Source organism: Nilaparvata lugens, chromosome 12 (assembly GCF_014356525.2).
Source record: "Nilaparvata lugens isolate BPH chromosome 12, ASM1435652v1, whole genome shotgun sequence".
Classification (NCBI taxonomy): domain Eukaryota; kingdom Metazoa; phylum Arthropoda; class Insecta; order Hemiptera; family Delphacidae; genus Nilaparvata; species Nilaparvata lugens.
Genome location: NC_052515.1, coordinates 15,433,254 through 15,457,331, shown reverse-complemented (window position 1 = coordinate 15,457,331; position 24,078 = coordinate 15,433,254). Strand labels below are relative to the sequence as shown.

Below are 24,078 nucleotides of genomic sequence, written 5' to 3'. Positions count from 1 at the left end.
ATTGCGAATCTAGTGAAATATAGACAAGATATGATTAGCTCTTTCAAGATAGTTGGTTGGTGCAATCACATACAAATATACGAACAATATTTATACTGCTCAATTATATTAAATAATGATATGAAGTTGAAGAATATTTCGAAATATTTGAACTACATTTGTGATTTTAGTTGTTGCAATCAACCAATAATCCGATCAGAGTTTTTCTCAATTTTCTCACACCTACTCACCCATTATAATCCAAAGAGGAAGCATAAATTATTAACAATGATGATTATTACGTCGATTATGGCGCTATTACTGCATCCAGCGAGTATTAGCATTAGCACAGAACCTTCAGGCTTCCTTCCATAATGGCAAAGTTAATGATTTATATCTCCCTCTTAATAACAGGCGGCAACGTGTTTTTGCAAAGCTGCCCTGCCTTTATATCTATATTCACTGATATCACGTCCATTAGTTCTCCAGCATCTATATCTATATATACAATACATGCACTTGTTCTGTTGCTTTCATATCTGTATTCACTGTAAAAACGGCCATTAGTTCTACAGCATCTATATCTATATATGCGATACATGCACTTGTTCTGCAGTTCTTGCTGTTAAGGATCTCACACGTGAGTATTTTAAGCTTAACCAAGAAGTATTGAACCAAGAACTCTATACAGAGAGACTCTGCAGAGATTTATCTGGAATTCTGCCAGAATAAATTGTAATTACAGTGGATTCTGGTGCTCAAACCACACGTAAATCATTACTTTTCTTAAGCACTAGGTTTATATTCTTCAAATGTGTTTCCACTTTACGGTACTTTATTGTACTCATTGGAAAAAGTTCATAGCTTTGGATTATAAAGTACTGTAATAGGTAAACGCATCATATGTATCTACTCTTCCCCCAGTGAATAATACTTTCAGAATACACAATATATGATTCATGAGTTGTAAAATCGCTTCCCGGTGGTTCGGAACCCACCTTAAACGGTAGGTTCATTCATCTCTCATTATCATCCGCCTCATTGCTCACGCACAAGCCTGGAGCTCATGAAGGGCATCATCATCCACTAAAAAGAAAAAATACAAGTAATTCACAATAGTAATATTCTCAAAAAGGGTACTAAGATTTTTATTTTTTCTCTCTATTTCTATAAAAGTAGCCCTATACAGAAAAGAGATAAATAGTTTTGTTGTATATTTAGCTCCATTTCTATGCCGTTTTACTCACGAGCAAAGCTCGGCCCCCCAGATATTGAAAAAAAAGAATGAAAAGGTTTTATGTAAAGAGTGAAGAGGAAACTCGTGGTTATTATAGAAAATAAGAAAAATGATAAAATAAGAGGAGGGAAGGTGTACAGATTACAAAGCGGGATATGATCTCATGAAAAAGGATATAACGATAAGATGAGCATTATTTTGCACTCAATAATAAAACTAGCTTCGAATGCTTGAAATCCTATAAGATACATAATTTGTCATTAAAAACGGAGGACATAAATTTTGATACATTTCCACATGTGGATATTCCATGCAGACTTTCCTGACATAGCCTAATGCTCTACAACAAGGAAATAAAGTTGTATAAAATCGAATATTTATAAAGTAAAGAGGATTCTCTATTTCATATTATCAAATGAAAGGATATAGGTGAAGGTACATTCAGCCATACATACAGCTGAGCGGTTGAAGATTATTCAAATGTGTACAGTCAGGAAAAAAGGCACAGAAGGATGAGGATGAATAAACAATACAAAAAAGAGAAGAGAATGAAAAAGAAGAAAAGAGGAGAAACACGAAGAGACGGTTATGAAGAGAACGGACATAAAATAATTTATATTATTCTGAAATTTTGAAAAATATTTTTCTAACGGAACTTCCTATTTTCAACGCTGTGAAGATACTAATTTTTATTTATGAAATAGAATTACAGTACCCTTTTTTGAAATTAATAAAATAATAGTTAAAATAAAAACTAGTTTCAGTGATCCACACCATCTTCAGGTTTAAAAAATAAATTCACTCATTCTTATATGTTTCTCAATTTTTTGGAGAATAAAATTTTCAATATTTTCCCCAATAAAATGAAGAGATTCAAAAATGTCTTTGTTGGAAGAATCACTTTGCAAGTGATTCGATCTTCTTCTTCGAATCAACTACAGATCATCCTTTACAAAATGGTTAGAAGACAATTTCAGAAGTCAAAGCTTCAGATAAAAACCATAAAAAACCTTCTACCATAGTTATTTCAAAGCTGACGTTGTCATCAGATAACCACTAAGCCACCAGTAGGCCTACACTTGGTCAAATCAACATCTTCCCACACTTGAAGAGGCAGCAGTTGGATACTTTAGTTAAAAGTTACAGCAGCATCATCAACATAACTATTAAACCTGTTTGATTTTCGACCCTGATTGGTGCTGAGTAGGACAGCAGACTAGATGTTATAAAATATTATGCAATAGAGAAGACCAACAAGATAGACATGCGTATTACACTGGAGGCTTGTCGTATCTAAAACAAAGGAGTGTGGAGAAAAGGAATCTGCGGGTGAAGGAAGGGAGAGTGAATGAGAAAAAGGGAAAGAATAGAAGGGGAGAAGAGTTTGATAAATAGAAAAGGAGAATCAAAAGAGAACAAGGAAGGTTTGAGAAAACGAAAAATTTATAAAGAAAGATCGAGTCTAAGAAAGAGTTGAAGATGAAGAAAAGGTAGAGAAAATTAGACGATTACAAGAAGGTGGTAAAATATATAAAAGGGACATTGTAGAGAAGGCAAAGCAGCAAAATGACAAAGAAGAATGGATAAGAAGGAAAGAAGTGGAGCAGGAGATAGAAGATACCAATTAGACATGTAGAAAAGAGAAGCGGCAGAATGGAAGAGAATAGGGAAGGGGAAGGATAGCAAGAAATGGGTATGGGACTAATGGGAGAAAATGAGAAAAGTAGAAATTGTAGATATAAATATAAATATGATAAGAACTTATTGAGTAGAAGAAGCGACAGGAGGTAGAAGAAGAAGATGGATGCAGGAAAAGCTTAGATTGTTGGAATAAATTGATGAAATGAGATTGTTAGAAAAGAAGAGACGATGAAATGGAGAAGGATTAAATAAAGAATCAGAAGTGTATACCGTGGGGAAAATTTGAAGGAAGAGAATAAATTAAAAAACCCAAATGAACATGGGAAATCAGATTATAAATCCATTAACGTGAAACAAACTTATTTGAGTGGCAAGTAATGGAGAAGAATGAAAAAAGCTAAAAATAGAATCAAGTTGAATAAAAATAGCGAAAAATATAAATACGATGAAGTAAGCACAGAAATAGAAAACAAAAAAAAAATCAGTTTATAATCCATCAAGAGTGAAGCGGGCATATTTGAAAGGCAAGTAACGTTGAGAATTAAGATTCAGAAGAAGAAGATAAGGAAGAAGAAGACAGAAAGAAGTGAAGAAATGGGAAAATACACAAGGAAAAAAGAAGAATTCAGTTTATTAAAATATCAACAGTGAGACAAGCAAGTAAATTCCAGTGTCTATTCACTGTAAAGATTGTACAACCCGATTGACCAGCTCAATCTCTTCTATATCTGTTTAGGCATATCAGTTATATAGTTAGCATGCAATGTTCAAAATATCTGACGCCTGTCCATTGGAATAGCAGTAGTTTTATTACTAGAATTTGGACATCGAATAAATTATTCACAAATAAACTATGAGCAATAGGGTCATGGCCATCTTCTGCTAACAGGTTGATTGATATTGATGGTATTTCTGAGCGTCTAATAAAATTAAATTGCTAGTAAAAATACAGCTATTTATTATTTTATTACTAATCCACCTGTCACTCATTGGTGATAAGATATGAGACGTCTTGTTTTGAGCAATATCAGGGAACAATGGCGTAACTTGCATCCCATTCAAGGTGCGAATAGTATGTGTAAGTCGCGGTCGATGCCACGATATCACTGGCAATTATAAAAACATTTGGAGTCATCGATATAAATATAAAATATAGGTATAAAGGGTCGATAACGTGCTGAAATCTACACATCGACCTTAGGCTAGCTACACACACACACATCGATGTTTGAACGTACGATTTTTTGCTGTCCTTATAAATTCTCTAAGATTAAACAGATGATGTCAAGTTCCGTTTAATCTAATAGAATTCATAAAGACGGAATAGAATTCATAACATACAATTCATTTAATCTAATAGAATTCATATAGAACAAAAAATCTTACGTCCAAACATCAATGTGTGTGTAACTGGCTTTACTGTTCTGTTTGAAACATTAGGCTAGCTACACACTCATCGATTTTTGTTCGTACGATTTTTTTCCGTCCTTATGAATTTTATTAAATTAAACAGATGATGTTTGTCAAGTTTCGTTTAATGTGATAGAATTCATAAGGACGGAAAAATATCTTACGAACAAAAATAATTGCTAAAGTGTGTGTGTAACTGGCTTTACTCAACTCTTCTTTTCTCAAATGGTATACTACTTGTACTAGACCAATCTGATTGAAAAGGCAGCAACTAATAAGCTGAATACTATAAGAATGTCATAATTATCAAGGATGGTTCAGTTTGAATACTTTGGAGATCGGGATGGAATGTCAAGTTTTGACATCTTTCTAAAAAAACTACATCTAGTATTTCATATAATAGAACTACTCGGAAAAAATTGTTCAGATCATACGAAAAAAATCTAGGAAAGAGCATTCTACGAATTAAAATCTTCGTTACTATTGCAATGCAGCCGATTTAGTGAATTGTGAATAAATAATTAATCGGTCTTATCATCACAAATCCTAAGCTAGGAATGCAGTCCTGCAAGTCTTGGAGACTTCTGAGATGTGTTTCTGTCAATTAATTTCCTCTACTCACGAAGGGGAAGAGAGAAAGAATGAGAAGAAGAAGAAGAAGAAGAAGAAGAAGAAGAAGAAGAATTTTCTCTTCCACTCAATTCCGATCGGTGGAAATTTCCGTTTGTAGGTTGGGACTTGGATTGGTCAATCCACTCATGCAAATGAGATTAATAGTGTCAAGTGGTCTTGATTGATCTGGAAGGTCTGTGGTTGATAAGTGGTCTGGGAGGTAACAGAATGGAAAAGGCAGAAGAGTGTGAAGACGATGGAAAGAAAAGAAGAAGAATAAGAGGAGGGTAAAAATACGAAGTGATGGTATAGAAAAGAGAGAATGATTGGAGATATAAAGGAAGGAAGAAAGAGAGAGAGTGGAACAGAGAGATAATATGGACAAGATCACGAACAAGATATGCAGGAGCGAAAGAGTGCGAAAAAATTACAAGAACAGATGAGAGTTAAAGAAATGGATAAGAAACAGGAGAAGATGAAATAAGAGATTGAGGAAAAAAGAAGAGGAAGAAAAAAAGAAAAAAGAGAATGAAGTAAAGAAGGAGGAGAAGAAAAAAGTAAAAGAATATGAAGGAGAAAAAAGAAATCTCTTATGAAAAAAGTAAAGCGGATTTAGAGACATCGACGAAGATTTTTAAGAAACACAAGAAAAGGAACAGGAGATGAACGAGAATAGAGGCAAACAGGAAATGAAAGAACTAGTAGAAGAGAAGAAAAACTAAAGGGAGTAGAAGTGGAAGATTGAAAAAGAGGAGAAAAGAAGTATGAATAGTGGAAAGAGTTGAAGTACAAGTCATAGATGAAGGTAGGAATGGTCATGAAGAAGAACGTAAAAAAGGAGAAAAGGAGATTACTCTTAAAAACTAGAAGAAGAAATACAATCAAAGATTGGAAGAGTAGTTGTCAGCTCACTAAATTTCGATTAATTGTTTTGAGAAAACTATTGCATTATAAAAAATTGAATGTTTGTAATTTGTGAAGTTCAGTGAAGTAAGGCAAGTTATAGGCTTTCAGGAATCGATTACAGGAACATTGCAAATACATAGAATGCAATAATTAATAGCTGGATGATCATCAATGACGCAATTGAGTCCTGTGAAAGGTTACTCCCGAACAAAATGTCTGTAATGACAAAAATTACAAGCGAGTGATTTTTCATGGAAAAGCCTCTGCAATTTCAAATTGAATTATCACTGAATCTGTCGTCCACTAAAATACTACATAAAAAACGATTTGGTGCAACTTCAAAATGCTTCAAAAGTTCAGTCATTCAATTACTATAATCATGTCCCTGGATAGCGAAAAAATTATAATTACACTCTTGTTCCCCGAAAAACGTTTTAAAATTCAATAGCAATTACCATGGTGTCGGGTAGCATGTATTTCTATCTTCTTCCAACACATGCCCTCTTCTTTTCTCCCTGTATTAAAGCCGTCATTTTCAATAAATGTCAAGGTGAGAGTTCTTTTTGTGTAATATTTTCATCGACGCATGACGCATCTCGTAATAGCCTAGGGAATTCCTGTCTATTGCCTGATAGCAATTATAATTTCTCTGAAAGCTGGTCAATAAATTCTCTTCTCCATTCAACTGAAGCGATTGACTAGACAGAATATTAGTACAAGCTTCTATCCTGTTGTAATACATCTCAAAACACAAAGATAAAAATTGGTTGTATATGAGTATTTTAATCCCAGACAGGGCGACTTCAGTATTAAATTGTTTTGAATCAAATCTAGTTTAGTTACATCAAAATCAATTTTGTGAGATTTCTAATTATCTCATATTACACCACAGATAAACAATTTTCAATTATGGCTAGCATTTCAATGTAATCTTCTAGATTTTTATGAATGGCAGACAAAAGTGTTTGAATCGTGGCTGTTTGTTCAAGTGAAGAGTAGGAGAATATTCATTGTGTTAAGAGGGCATCCAGGATCAGATTCTAAGCCCAAATCTTCGACTTTGAGCGTTTTTTCTAATATTTTTTCAAGAATGATCAAGACGGAGTTTAGGTGGCTCTTTTAGTCTTGCGATCTAAGAAGTTGTACACTTCCCAGTTACAGCTACCATCTAGTGACAGCATTTGAAACTTAAGTCTATCAATTGTTGACCAATCAGGGAAGAGTAACAGTAGATGGATTCTGATACTTTGAAGCCACTTTTTTGCTCCAAACCCCCTCCCCCCTCTCGCCCCTCGTCCATCCTGCCTCCCCTTCCCCCCGCCCAATGGGTGGGGGGTGTTCTAAAAATAGATTTCCTCTTCCCCCTGTCCAGTGGTGATGAGGGGGATGAAAAGAGAGAGATATATCTTTCTATCTCTCTCTCTTTCTAAAAATAGATTTCCCCTTCCCCTTGACCAGTGATGATGAGGGGGATGAAAAGAGAGAGATATATCTTTCTCTATCCCCTTCCCCTTGTCCAGTGGAGATGAGGGGGATGAAAAGAGAGAGATATATCTTTCTCTAACCCCTTCCCCAGTATAGATGAGGGGGGTGAAGAAAGTGAGGGAAAAAATAATTTCCCTTTGAGGGGGAAAAATTCCCATGCTGACAGATTGAAGTGAATCCTTTTCTCTAATGCTATACTGACAGATTGAAGTGAATCCTTCACTTTATTGCTATGCTGACAGATTCAAGCGAATCCTTCACTCTACATCTATACTGACAGATTAAAGTGAATCCCTCTCTCATATCTATACTGTCATATTAAAGTGAATCCAGAGAGAGAGAGAGAGAGAGAGAGAGAGAGGTCAATGACTCTCTCTCTACATCTATTGCTTAATAATCGATTGCTATACTGTCATATTAAAGTGAATCCTTCTCTCACATCTATACTCTCATATTAAAGTGAATCTCTACAATAATCTAAGTTCCTTTACATTTTTTATCTGCAATATCATACAAGCATTTCCAAAGTTCATCGGAATTTTTAACAACAGATAATGGCGAATCATTTGTACAATCATGATGTAGATGCCCGTTGTCTAGTATATCGAACAGTTCGAATATTTCAGATAAAATTGGAAAGTGTACATTTTCTGTTTTTGTTCATGGTAAATCAGCATCTTGACATCCTGTTGAAAATTTAATATTCTTAGCAATTGAATCAAATTCGTTAAATGAAATTCCCATCAAGAGACGAGTTAATTTTTTGAATTTTGAAAAACCATAACACTGTATGTTAATGGCTTCCCAGATTTTTGGCATGTGTCTCTGTTCTATAAATTGATGAGATGCACGTGTTGTACCTACAACTTGAAGGGGCTCGTGTCTCGCTTGTATAAAAAAGATCGCACCACACGCATTGTTGTTGTCAACTCTAGCTCTAAGCAGCTACTAAACTAAAAGTGAGTAGGATATTGGAATGAAATATCATTTGAAGGCAGAAAACTTTTATCTACACATTCCACCACAACTATTCATAATTTCATCTTCAATTTTAATTAACTTATCTATACAAAAATTATGAGGACTATAATAACATAGATAGTCTCTTATGTCATTTAAATTAACCGTGCTTAGAAAAATGTCTTTCAATTGTTTCGCCAAACTATAATTTTCACGAGTTGATTTCCTAATTGCACTTCCACACTCATCATACCAATCAATACAGTTTTTTAACCTCACTTCCAACTCCTTGTCAGCAGCCAACCACTTTCTCGGATCCATGATAAGCGAATGAACAAAACTAAGTGTAGGCTGGCACTATTATAGAGTAATTAAGTGGTCTTTCTTCATTAATTGCCGACATACAACATGTATGTGCTTTATGCAGTCTCAATGCATGCATGCAATAAACACACTGAATCTCTTTTCCATTGTAGAAGAATCCATAACGAGCAAAGTTTCTTTTCTGCGAATTTGTGTACATCGTCGCCATTTTCATACTTTGCATTCGATGGTTTTCGCACATGAAATTATTTGTTTGATACATATTTTTAAACAACAAAGAATTATAATGTTGAGCACTGAACAAAGCACACCGGCCATCTGGTATATTTTTATGAATGTTACATACAGCATAACACCATGAACTAGTGAAAAAGCTGAAATCGGGTTTTGCAAAATCCTCTGTATACATTGAACGTTAGTATGTAATCTTCTTAAAAACTTTGCTTGCCCCCTCATCTCCACTGGGCAAGGGGAAGGGGATAGAGAGAGAGAGAGAGAGAGAGAGAGAGAGAGAGAGAGAGAGAGAGAAAGAAAGAAAGATATATCTCTCTCTTTTCATCCCCCTCATCTCCACTTGGCAAGGGGAAGGGGAAATCTATTTTTAGAAAGAGAGAGAGAGAGAAAGATATATCTCTCTCTTTTCATCCCCCTCATCTCCACTGGACAGGGGGAAAGGGAAATCTATTTTTAGAACACCCCCCACCCTCTGGGCGGGGAGAAGGGGAGGCGGGATGGACGAGGGTGAGAGGGGGGAGGGGGTTTTGGAGCAAAAAAGTGGCTTCAAAGTATCAGAATCCATCTACTAGTAACTACAAAATAATGATCTACAGGTGCTTAAGGGTGTAGTTAAAGTATGAATCTATTAGTAGTTTTATTGTTTTTTCTGATAAATAATAATCGATTTCTCACCTGTCATTGATCGCAAAAAGCTCAAACCTTCAAACCACAGAAATTTACGATGATCTCCCTTTTACACGACGCAAACTTAGCGCAAACCAGCCAGGTTTGCGTTAATATCGTTGTCTTGTAGACCGGGCATAAGTCTATTAATTGTTGACCAATCAGGGAAGAGTAACTACAAAATAATGATATACAGGTGATTGAAGATGTAGTTAAAGTATGAATCTATTAGTAGTTTTATTGTTTTTCCTCTAATAATTGTTGACCAATTTGTATTTAAAGTTAAAAATTGGTCAACAATTATTAGAGGAGTTACCTCCTGCTACTTATGCTTTTACTATTCGGGAATGGAATAGTGAGGGCTACTCGTATAAGCCTGTTTTCCATTTCCAATCATTTTATGACTTTGTATTTTATCATTGTTTCAAAAAAAATCATGAACTATTTCTTATACCAGTGATTATATTATAACTTTATAAGTATTCTTTTCTAGTATTCTCTCCTCAATGCTTGTACGTTTCAACATCTTCAATCCCCCTTCACTAAAACATTTTTTAACGTTTCACCATTTTCCTACTTCCTCCAATCCAACCGTTAACCTCGAAAGCATGAGGCTCTTATTAAAATTTTATCAACTCGATTTGATTTTTTTCTGTAATTTTCAGGAGAGATCAAGTGAAGAGGAGCAATGTGGACTACCAGTGCGGTTGTCCTCACTGTTTTCCTGCAGGTAATTATATTTTAATTAATTAATAAATTAATTATATTTTAATTTTAATCAATATTAGAACTTTCGAAAATATCATGGAACAGCTGTAGAACAGTTCTATGATAAGAGCTCCATTCATATTTATTTGGACTCATATTCGATATCAGAAGATCGTGCCAACATAATAATAATCTGTAGTAATTTCAATGAAACTTATGAAATTGACAGAGATTATTCTTTTCTTTAAAGCTCACAGTGTTCTTTCCGTTAGAATAGTATTGTTCGTGAAATGTAATATTTCTTCGAGAGAAACCCAACTTGAGAATCTAGAAATGAGGCACACAATCTATGAGGACCTATTACAACCAGTGAGTGAGTATATACATACATTACATTCTATACTCACTGATTACACCTGTAGTTTATGAATAATCAAGATGTTCCGACTTACAAGATTGGCTGAATGAATATATTTCCATAGCTCTTGAAACTCATCAACATATTTCTAGCAATAACAACTCTATTTCCAAACTCAACATCGTCATTATAAATCACTAGCAAGAACCCGTGCTTCGCAAGGATCTATTTTAAAACTTGACAAAATGGAAACTTGACGTAATGAAACTTTGAAGAATTGAGAATAGGCCTATAACCATCCTTGGTTGATTAAGAATCTATAAGCAAAATGTCAAGTTAATTAGTCCAGTAGTTCAGACGTGATGATGCGTCAAACATAATTTTCCTATCCCGTACGTGCATAAGCCAGCTCTTTACTTTATATAATTATTATAGATATAGTTAACGACTGCAAGAGATAGGACTGTGGAACAGAATAGTGGTGAAACTATGATAGCGCCAGAAGTGTCTCAAACACAATAGTAGGTACTACATGAACTTTTTGAAAGTGATTTGAAAAAATGTTAAAACAACAGAACTGAATCCTTATCATTCTACCTTCATTTAGAGAGACTTTTGTTTGATCCGAATGGAAATCTATTTATAAAAAATGAATGTCTGTTTGTGTGTTTGTTTGTATGTTTGTTTGTTCCCTGTAGACTTGATAACTTCTTGACATAACGCCATGAAACTTTGGGAATATGTTGTGTGAATATTGGGGATGGTTTCTGAGCAGAAATTTTAATAGGGGGGCTAATAATAATTATTTATTAATCCATTTTAAAGACATATGATTACAATTCGCCGTGCAGTTCGCTCCACAATATTTCTGCTATCCATCATAAGTGGAAAACATGCGAACATGAATACAGAAGTATCGGCAATTTTTTATTTGATTAAATTCATGTTTTGAAGAATTCATTGTTACGATTGATAAATTGATAGGAGCTTATAAATATTTTCTAATTCAAATGAAATAACTTCTGAAAAAAATAATGATTGGATAAATACCAATATTGAATTATTGTTGACCAAGAACTCAGTACATAGATAATTCATTCAACTAATTCTGTATTGATGAAATTATAATCATTTTCTCTATTGATAATCAATTTCATCAACTAACTGCAAAAAGGACTTAAATTTCCATGAATTTATTAATAGAATTATATAAATCTAAAGTGTAGGTCATAAATCTAGATTCACAAAGAGTTCAATTCTTGTTGGCAAGATAGATGTTATTCAATGCAGAAATCATTGTTATTTTACTAAAAGATAGGATAAAATGAATAGTTCTCTTCCAGGGGGAGTTTTGACAACCAACAAAACCCATTTTTCATTTGAAGAAATAATATCAAAAAGGTGCATATATAGGACCTTACTTTTTTGTTCAGCTTGCAAAAATACACCCCTCATTTTAATATTAAAATTTTAGACTAACTGTACAGTGAGTCAATCATTCTATCAAGGCTTGAATAATTTTGAAATTTTAATTAAATAAAAATGGTAGAGAATATTATCATGTAGATATCAACACCTTTATTTTAAGACATATTAACTGCATGCGTTTTCATATTGCCGATACAGCATTCATAAAACTGTAGACGTTTATTTAGCAGTCTCAAAAAACTGTTCTAGCTGAGAAATTAATCATACCTACATGCCACGTGTAGGCTTATACATTGCATCAGGAAAACGAAGTTCAAAACTATGGTTTTCCTAAACATATGTTTTTGAGATAATTTCTTTGATGCAGCTGTTTCACATTCACCATTATAAATAATATTATACAGAGTTTGTGAAAATAAAAATATTTATTGATTTCCAAAACAATACTATTATTATATAATGATAATAATTAATTATTAAAACAATACTTTTATTATATCAATAATATAATAATAATATTATTAAACATATTCATCAATTATCAGAACAATATTATTGAGGTTGAGTGGAATCAGGTAGAAAGCAATAATAGAACAGATGTTCTTTTTTGAATTTCTATCATATTATTTTGTTATTTCCAATGATTACAGCATATGTTAGAATATCACATGTCAATAAATAAATTATTTCATTCCCATATGGCACTCACCTTACCATGTTCATAACCTTACTTAATAGGATTCTTTTTCATCCTTTGAAACCCTTAGAGGCAAAATATCTCAAAATCCGTTCTTAGTGTGCGTCCAGTATGTTTGAAGAATATTTTTGCAAAGTTTCAAGTCTGTAGGACAATTAGTTTGAGCTGTAGTGTGATTTTACATCAAAATTTTCGAAAAATGCCCTCTCCTGGACCCCCCTGTGCTACTGATCGAATTTTTTCTGCATAGATCTAATTTTTTTTCGTAGCTGAACAAAAAAGTTCCTCATGACTTTGCTGTGCAATGAGCGGTTAAAAAGTACAAAATTTTTGGGGGGGCCCAGCTCCCTCAGGGGGGCAAATTTCTGAAAATCCTTCTTAGTGGATGTTTTCAGGCTACCATAAACAATCGTGCAAAATTTCAAGTTTTTAGGCTCAGTAGTTTGGGCTGTGGTGTGATTTCAGTCTGTCTTGGCTTAGCCTTTTATAAGTATAGAGATGACTGGTTTCATGCCTAGTTCTTCAAACTCTATTCCCAACACAACATCAGCTATATGAATCGATTTCATGCCTAGTTCTCCCAACTCTAGTAAGTTTATCAATATTAAATCGACCATATTTTCAACTATAACATTTGGCTGAATGGATGAATTTCCAGGAGTAGTTAGTTCTTGAACAGTTGTCGATTGGTAAAATATTCTGTATCACACACTCAACTTAACATCAGCCATATCAATTAATTTCCATGACTAGTTTTTTTTTTTATAATATTACAGTAAGTATTCCATTAATTATTATTGTAGCTCATCAATAAAACAGTAACTCTTTCTTTGACCATACATCAGCCATTCAAATGAGTTTTCTTGACTGGTTATTCCAATTCTATTCTATCAAAACAATAATTTCCAACCCAACTCAACTTTAGTATCATGAATCAATGTTCACTAGCTATTTCTCAACAACTCTAGTAGCTCTGCAACTCTAGTAGCTTTGCAACTCTAGTAGCTTGAGTAGCTCAGTACAATTAGCAACTCCAGTAAATCATCAGAACATGGTGTCTCTTCAAACGCAACATAATCAATTTTCACCAGAACCTCCCGCAACTCTAGTCCATCAATAAAACAATAACCAAAGTCAACATCATCTGAATGAATTAATTTCCACGAGGCTCTCATCAGAGTCGATGTTTTGCTCATCCGAAAGTTACACGTGATGATGAGGAGGGTATTGCACTGCACACGAGACTCGGATGAAATATTAGTTGGAGAGTTGACTAGTTTGGGGACCCAGTGCAGACTCACTTCGAACTGCCAGCAATTGTTGAATGGGAGGCTGTGACGTAAACTATGAGGAGGGCTGACAGTGTAGAGTGAGTGTCACTATAGAAAGTGCAGGACCCCTGTATTAGTGGGAGTTTCTCGACATATTATTCGCCAGACCTGGGTGAGGCTCATCTCAGATGTGTGAGCCCTATTGTTCCATGCCATCCTATAATTCAACATGTCCAATCATTCATGCTGACTTTGAACAGAGAAAGTTCCTACCATTAATTCCGATGTTCACCTCCATCCAATACATGTGTGGATTATGGCTGGATTACTATAATCATTATGATGCTAATGATTGTTATTCAGTCTATTCTATGAATAAACTTAACAATTGATTTCTTTCTGCGGAAATAATTTGTTCTCAAACCGTCAAACGCACCAAGTTACTTGATAGTTCATTTGAAATGAATGAGGTTCATACTAAATGTGAATAATATAATCCATACTAAATGAATGGAATTATCAATGTGAACTTATTACAATATGAACTTACTTACAATATTCAATTTCATTTATTCATTCATACAATAAACACATTATCCAATTAGAAGGGAGAGGACAAATTTGTGAATAATTGACCTCATAATGAATGAACTTATAGATTCATTTTTCTGCGGTGTAAATTTATTTCCTATTGTTTTAGAACTCTTATTGATTGATTGATGTAAAGGTTATTAAATCCTGAATTCCTACAATAATTTAATAATACTGATATGATATAATATAATATACTAATCCATCTTTTCATATAATAGAGTCAACCGTTTATGCTATCAATATTGACTCGCGCTTCGCGCCCTGCACCCACAGTAGGGTGGGTTAGCATTCTCCGCGCTTCGCGCTCCGGCTGGGAGGGGGCTTCGCCCGCCCAATCGCCATTTATGACTGTATAGGGTTGAGTAGCAACCCTAAAATTCACATCATTGGTAACCCTTAAATCTTGGGGTACCCTACCCCAAAATTCGTTTCGAAGTACTTGTGCTATAGTGTCAAATACTTGTTTCATGATTAATTTAGTGATTGATGAACAATTTTATGATTTCAAAATTCAGAGTTAACTCATCATCCATTTGTTTCTCTTTTTGTGGAGAGTTACTGCAGAAGGGTTGTTATTTTATCCGCTTCAGTACAAGTTAGCTACGTGGATATTTACTAATATTGCAACACGCTATTCAGTGGTAGAATGCTTCGTCGTTGACAACTCATGATTTTGGTTCTTTCAAAGTAAACGCTGGAAACCCCCATTTTGTCATTTACGATTTCCCGTGCTTGTATGAATCCCAATGTTGACAAATTCCAGTAATTTAAAAACAAACTTTAATATTCAGCTTTACAAGAAACGATTCTGATGATTTGGTAATAAACCAATACAATACCTTGAGACAATATGACTTGAGAAATCATGATACTTTGCTTGTATCAAAATCTACATCAGAGAACCAGCATCAATATTTTGTAGTCATGTTTTGAAAATCCTTCAACTCCTAGTTTCTCAATGCGAAACATCGATAAAAACCTGTTGATTCGTGTGAACATCTCAGGTTATCAGCCAAAATACCAATTCACCAAAACTACTAACATTTCCACATGATTATTATAATAATGGACAACTAATAACCTTAAATAACACACATAGAAGGTGATTATTTATGTGGTCGATCATATATCAATTTATATGTCTGCTAGATTTGCAGTTGAGTAATGGTGATGAATTATGGAGGTAGAATACATATTATGTATTTTGCTATCAATGTGAGAACATGTTTGCTGAGAATACGAGATTCGCCTTTCGTTAATATTGCCTGAAGTTCAAAGGTTATAAGATAATGAGAGCCTGCTATGGATAAGTACGCTCAATATCCTTGTTCTTGGAATCTTTATCTCTAATGGAATTTGTGATTGGAAAATTGAAGAAAAATTTTTTCATTTTATTTTTGATTTGGTTGCACACCTTTTCTTGTTTTTAAAATTTCCATTTATAGTGGAATGTGTGATGAAAAAATTAAAATAAAATTTCTTGGTTTAATTTCCGAGAAGGTTGCACACATTTTCTTGGATACAACCAACCCTAGTCCCTAGTAGCTTCGAAATCTTTATGAAAAATTTCAAGTAATAGGTTTGATAGTTCAGGAGTGATGATGCGTAAAACATGAATATGATACGTAAAACATGAATATGATTCGTAAAACATGAATATGATTCGTAAAACATGAATATGTTGCGTGAAACATATTCCCATATCCCGTGCATGTTATGATATGATATGATACGCCCCCTGTGGGTTGGGGGAGCTTTGAGTCGAACATTGTACTCAAAACTTTGTTGTAAACCAGAATACACCCAAAGTATCTCTGCTTGTCGTAGGAGACGACTAAAAGGGACCCCCTTTCCACAGCCCTCCTTCTCTTTCTTAATATGCTTTGGAACTTTTCATTTCTAGAATGGAATTTTTTTTCGTGCATGTTAATTTCATTTCTTTATTTTATTAATAGTATGGATAATACTCTGCATATTATATCAATCCATATTTAAATTGTTAATTTTCAAATCGCAGCTAGTTATGAATAAGAAATATACATATTTGAATCGTTTTCACGTACGAGGAGATAGCAAGTTGACAAGGAAAATATTCTACTTTCTCTAATAGACTGATTCCGACTCAATTTCCAATCAAAATCATCTCACTAACAGTTCACTGAATTAGTCGAAGACAAGTATGTCGAATGATGAATTTATCTATCGAAAAGATTTATATTTATTCTAATATTTCACTCACACTATATACAGAGTCTCCAATAAGATGCATCAGCTGAAACCATAAAAGGAGTGGTTAACATGACGTAATAGCCTAGAGCTATAACCAGGAAAAAATTAATCTCCAAAGAAAATAATTCGATGCATCTCCTTGAATCTCTCCATGTTTCTTACAGGGGATCCTCAATTCCATAATAACAATTATGTAATAGTACGTCAGGAGAGATACGGGACAGATTCGAAATTTATTACAGTTTTTGAACAGTGGTAGGATTTGAAATTGACCTTTACAAGAGAGACAAAATATTATATGTAATTGAATAGCATAAAAGATCATCATCATAAAATGAGGGATGATGCAACATTTGATGTGTACTTAGATCACTGTCCAGATTTAAGTTCAATTAACTTCCACTTAAAAGTGGTAGGTAGTTACCGATTAGTTATTTTATAGCATGATCCTAAAATTCTGTGTGTTATGTGCTTGAGTTATTTTGAGATACAAAGTTTGAAGTTACATAACAGGTAGATTTATAGCTTTGTTGGAGAAGAGATCAAATTACTACCATAGAGTAAATATGTTTAATATCATTTGTCCATGAGTAACATGAGTAGTAAACTCAGCCAGGATCAAAATGCAGCTAGATTCATTACGTACAATAGTTGACGGGTGCATTCAACAATTAGTAGTTGATTAGGGTTAAGATGAATGGAGTATTTATTTCTTGACTACTGTGAAACTGTACTTTCACTTGATCATTTTATTATTATTCGATGCTCTTGTTGGCTTGAAATACTATTATTAGTTGTATTTCAAGTGAACAAATGGTTTGAGGAGATATGAGAATTAAATTTTAGAGTCATGAATTTTAAAGTTGAGTGCAACGTACCATGCTATATGGATGACTCACATTCAGGTTACTCCACTTGTACGATTAAACTTGAGAACCAGTTTTAACTTGAAATTTGATCTATGGTATGGACTTGGCACCAGTTTTCAGTGTCTTGGCCACACAACTATGTTGTAATGGGATGTTAACTTTATTTTATTTTTCTATGTGTAAATAACATCTTCTATAGTTCAGCTATGATGTGGGGAAAAACTTTCAACATTCTTGATTGATCCGATACTGTCATTTTTTGGGGGTGATACGATGTTGAAAATAAAATCCATCCGTTTCAGTTCTTGAGAGCTATAAATTTGTGAAAATTTGTTTCAACACAACAAAACTGTAAAGCTGATACAAAACTGTTAAACTAACTCATCAAAGTCGATGAAGAAAAGATAATTGAAAGATGAAAACTATCATTTTGGTGCATTTTCTTTCACTCATCATTACTGATCGTGAACCACATGTTTAGTGATATTCAATACTTATAAATAATACCAATGCTTATTACAACTAATGCTGACAATTTGAAGTAGATCCCACAATTCCATGGATATTCAGATCAATAGAGATTTCTGCTCAATCATACAAATAAAATATGGTAATTTATCATCAATAATATTTATGACAGAGTATTGAAAAGTTGAAATAAGCAAGTCTTATAAGTAAATTTCAAATTAGTCATTAATTTGAGAGCTGTGTTGAGCTTGATTTTCCAAAACCATGAAATACATGGGAATTAAGATAATTCTCTAGAATCATTGGATTATGAAAATGTTTGTGATTTTGCAATAATTATTTGTTCTTGTAGTTGAAAAGTCACAATTTTTTTCATTCTTCTCCTGTTAACCTTCTTGTGTTCTCCCTCCTCCTCAATTGTATCTCTTCTCCACAAATTCTACTCCTCCTGTCCTCCGCTTCAGAAAACTAATGCTGTAGCTACGAACACTATCTTGCTCATATTGCGCAAAATGTATTGAATTTTTCAATATCATAGTTTTAATATGAATAAGTGAATTTGGTTGCTCAAGGATTATCACTTCGATTATCTTTCAACGTTTTCAATTAATCGAACATTACCATCTTCATTTTATTATTTTGATTTCACGACCAAATTAATAACATGTGCAGCTATTCACCTACTTAGATATCGTGCGTCTGTGATAACCCAAAAATTATATTACAATGTTTTCCCTTTTAGGACATTTATTACTCTATTACAGCCTAAATCTGCTATAACACCCCAACGCTCACATCTTCATGATCATGTTCACTATGATTATTTCTATTCTTTAATGGCATATTGTACACTATCTGGCATATTCACTACTCTAAAAGCCAAAGTCATAACGAGAGTCATTACTATTGTGTTAAACCAGCAAATGACCTTTTCGAACCCGGTGTTCATAGACTATATTACTATATACTACAGTCTCATTTGAACTTTCTTTATCACATTATTCACCTCTCTTTTCCTCTATGTCATGTCTCCTTACTCAGTTTTTTCACTTATAATTAGTTAAAAATATTCTTTTTATTCCATTTTTTCCTGCCGTAAACGTCACTTTACATTATATTTTACTCATATTATCTATCTCCTCCTATTAGAAAATAATATTGTCTTTCTTTTGATTTGTTCGTTACATAGATTTAACCTTTACTAGCCGTCAGGCTCGCTTCGCTCGCCATATCTGCCTAGCCAGGGGGCGGAGCCCCCTGGATCTCCGACTGGATCGTCCAAAAATGAGATCAGCGGCCTCGCTTCGCTCAAATTTTTCATTTGAGCATGCTTCATTCCATCAGAAAGTCAAAGTACTGAGAAAACGCAGAAAAGCTGAGAAAAACGTTGATTTTGGGCATATCTTTGATGAAATATTGAAGTCACCTCATCACAAAATTTTTAGACCTCTGTACAAAATTTGAACATTTTCTGTCTATTACTTGATGAAAGAACTGAGAAAACGCAAAAAAACGCTAATTTTGGGCGTATCTTTTGCGTTATTTCAAATTCCTTCTAACACAACATTATTACACCCTAGCTTAGCGTCTGTACTGAAATTGAACATTTTCTGTTCATTAATTTGATTTTGGGCGTATGTTTGGAAAATTTCCCAAATCCGTTCTTAGTGCGCCTCTAAAGGGCCAACTGAACATACCTACCAAATTTGAACATATTTGGTCCGGTAGAGTTTTAGTTCTGCGAGTGAGTGAGTGAGTGAGTCAGTCAGTGAGTGAGTGCCATTTCGCTTTTATCATCCTTTATTTTCCTATTCTTCCAATTCTTATTTCTTGCCATCTCCCTCATCATCTTCTTGTCATCATTATCTGTCTTTCCCTTTATCCTCTGCACTTTTTCTCCAGCATTATTTTTTTCTCATATTTTATGCCATCCACTGCACAGAGAATACTTTTCTTTTTACCTTCTCTATCTTTCTCTTTTCTTCCACAGTTTTTTTTCCAACGTTCTCTGTCTTTGTCCTTATCACATGCACACATTTTTTCCTAAAGTTTTGATTATCCACATTTTCTATCCTTTCCTTCATCGTCTGCACGTATTTCCTCCTTCAGTATCGTAACTTTCTTCTCACATTTTCTGTCTCTCCCTTAAACATTTTCCTTACTTTTGCCTTTTCCCACCTAATTCACTCATCCTTTTTTCCAAATTTTTTCTTTCTCCCTTTACCCTCTGCACATCATTTTCCTCCCACAATATATTTATTCTCAACATTTGCAGTCTTTCCCTCCATCCTCTGCAGGTCGTTTCATCTTTATATCACTTATATAATCTTTTCTCTCACATTTCTGTCTCCTTCTTCATCCACTGCACATTGCACATTGCATTATTTTGACCTTTCTTGAGTTCCGAGTAACTTGAATATGCCCACATACTATTCACACTATAATCACTAATACATTAAGCTTAATTTGAATATCAACTGTACGCAGAGCACCATAATACAGTTCTATACCATATTATCTACCAGCCTATACAGCCACATATAAATGTAGTAACTAAAATATCAACTGTACGCATAACACCATAATACATCTCTATACAATTTTATTTGCTAACCTATAAAGCTACATATGAACGCAGTAACTAAAATATCAACATAGCCCAATAATACCGTATTATCTGCTAACCTAGCAAGCCTAGTAGTCGGCAATCAGTAGCCTCAGCATAGATACCATCGATAAAGCAACAGGTCGTGCAACAAAAATGTAAATGTTGCTTCATCATTGCTGCCTCTAATGTTAACATTTTCAACCTGACAATGTTTCAGAAGATGCTACCAGACAAACTCATAGAAACCTCGTTAGCAGTGTTACACTGTACATTGTATTCAGTCATTGCTCCTTCTTTTTCTTTTTCTTAATCTTATTCAACTCATTCTTCTTCTACTTCTTGTTCTTGTTCTTGTTCTTCTTCTTCTTCTTCTTCTTCTTCTTCTTCTTCTCCTTCTTCTTCTTCTTCTTCTTCCTCTTCTACTTCTCCTCCTCCTTCTCCTCCTTCATCCCCTCCTCCTCATCTACACCCTCTTCCTTTTCCTCCTCCACTCCTTATTTTCATCCTTCTTCTCCTCCTACTCTTATTCTACTCACTCATTCTAGATTATAGTTGCATGCTCCTGTCTCATGAACTGTGACGTCACTACTATCTCAGTTCGATAGTAGTTATAGTACAATGAAGGTGACCTCAATGAGAGTTTAAGTTCAACTCGAAGCGACCCAACTGTAATAACTGTAGAATCAATCAATCAATCAAGAATTTTCTTAATTCCACAATACAGTAAGTGCAAAAATGATAAGTAATATAACATATGAAATACAAAATAACTTGAATTAGGGTTTCATATTATAGATTACGGAATGAGCCTACATGGGCATGGTCACTGTGGTCTGTGGGTAAACTCGAAGAACAGGTATTCCATAGAGACTCTATACTAGGCTTATCTTTCATAATAAGTGATGTCACATAGAATATTGGGAAATTAATTGAGAGGAAGTGATGTTGAGGTTAGATTTCAGGGTATAGGCCTACGAATACGGATTTGATGAGAGGAAAGGAGACGAAAGTGAGAAGAGCAGAGACTTCCCAAAAAAATCTATTCAAAAGAGCGTGAAATGAAATGAAATGAGATGAGCAAATATCGAAAGATGTGGATAACTGTATATTAATACTAATTAAGTGACTGAGAAAAATGATAAAGTTATTCTTAGGACGTTTATAGGACATGTAAGATTATTAGTTCATTTTCAAATCGACTGGAAATCCAATGTGCGGAAGAACTGTTCAAAGTTATGAGATAATCCACAAATTATTCTTTCTCACAACTACTGTTCTTGTGAGCAGTTTTTAATGTACTATCACAAAGTAGGAGAACATTCTATTTCTCTACTATTCTATTCCTATTCTCTGTGTTACTATTAACTCCTCTGTACTTTAGCCCATCCACAGCCTTTGAAATGCCTCTTCATTCGTCATTTTCAAAATCATCCACAACATTTCTATTGCGCAAATGAGAATCATTGTTTTCAAGGATGTGTAAAAATAGGATGAAATTGAAGAAGAAAAGGGAAAATACATCATTTCCATGCTACACATTAACTTCCATCACAAACAGAAATATATGTGTTTTATTACAATCACACGATTTTTATCAACCTTCCATTCTCAAAACCCCTTTCCAAAGTCGCTTCTATGCCACGACCTTTTTTCAGCCAATTGCCATAAAATAAATGAGCGTCCGGTGCGGTGAGAGTACCTCAATACCTTGACATTCTCCACGCACATCTCGATTCCCAACGAAAATGCCAACAATAAACAGTACAATAATTATTTGCATCAATTTAGTTGAGATGTTACCGCTTTCTTATATCTTTTTTATCGTTTTGCACTTTTCGGATGTCCAATTACTTATTTCAGAAGGATTGGTAGAAAAGAATAGAGAATTATGGGGACGGAGAAGAAGAGTAGGGGTGGGTGGGAAGGGGGGCGAAGGAAGTAGTGGAAGAGAAGGAGAAGAAGAAGAGGGAGGAGAAGGAGGATGAGGAGGATGGGGATGATGAGGAGGATGAGGAGGATGAGGGGTAGGATGAGGAGGAGGATGAGGTGGATGAGGAACAGGAGGAGAAGAAGGTAATATTATACAGCGTGAGAGGGAGAGAAATAGATTATTTTCTGTAATAAGAGGGGAAGGAGACTGAGAAAAATCCACTATTACTTATTCTTTTGCCCTTTTGACCAAACGGATATGACACTCACAGGTCAAAAGGTTGTACTATTATAATTTACCTGAACTTTACAGAGTACGTATTTCTCAGTAGAAGTACTGTCTGATCAGATCGTGAAGAACATTATTTGACGGCAAACTACTTTTCCCATTACCGTTAACAGCCTCTGCTTTCAATCACTCGTAAATAGCTGCTAAAAAATGCTAATTCAGAAACGGTGTTGCTAATTTTTGTTTGTGGACTTGCTGGTCTTGAGTTGATTTGCAGTTAAGCTTGTTAAGCGTTTTAGTTGAATGAATAAATCTGACAGAATTTCCACTGAGGTTAAGTATGTCCTACAAACATAGTGACTGTTCAAATGAGCTATTATTCGTGCAGAACAAATACTGAAATGGAAAAATCCATCAGTTAGTAACTGGTACTTGGGCAAGACATCAATTTCAAAAATAAAGGGTCACTAACGGAGAAGTCTTATTTCGAGAAAATTGTTTCTGAAGTAAACATTTGGACTATATTGTATTTCGCTACTCTATAGACCCAATATATTATGTATATTAACAAGAAATTACAATCAAAATCTAAGTACCTTCTTTTTAAAATTTTACCATACAGTAAAGATACCGTTTAAACTTAGATTATTTGTCTTTGATTTCACTCACAACATGTTTCAACATTGATGTCAGTTTAAGTGAGTGAATAGATAAACTATTACTCACTTGATAATTAAAACAATGTTGGAAAATGTTGTGAGTAAAATTCAGAAGAAAATGGTACTCAGATTTATATTTCTTGATAATTAACAGCAGCCCTAACAAAAAAAGGTATATATTATAAATTATATAAGCTACTTCATAGATACATGCCATCATCAGAATTGGCAGGGGCGAAGATGCACTACTGTGATGTTCCCCAACATCTCCTCGTCACTTGTTTATTACTGTCAATATAATCTCATTTTCTCTAAATAAATGATCGTTTTTTAATCTATTATATCTCCAATTATCTCAGATTCAATCAAAAATATTGTTTATGATATCCGAAACAAGTTACATAACTCCAATATTCAATTAAGAATATTATTTATCTAGTCTAATATAACATTTACGAGTGTACTGGTATAACATCTACAGCGAGATCTACTCTAAACTGTCAGCATTCCTTGTATATAACATCAATGCTTCACATGCAACCAATGCTGACAGCATAGAGTGAATCTCACTTTACTA

At 34.1% G+C, this 24,078-nt stretch overlaps 1 protein-coding gene across 1 annotated transcript in view; it reads left to right on the top strand.

The window, feature by feature from the left end:
* LOC111057566 (mucin-2-like) overlaps positions 1 to 24,078 on the top strand; it is an 83,574-nt gene that overhangs the window by 12,144 nt on the left and 47,352 nt on the right. The window contains 1 exon segment of the mRNA XM_039438923.1: positions 10,120 to 10,184. Within this exon segment, the coding sequence (XP_039294857.1) occupies positions 10,143 to 10,184 (42 nt within the window). The 5' untranslated portion in view covers positions 10,120 to 10,142.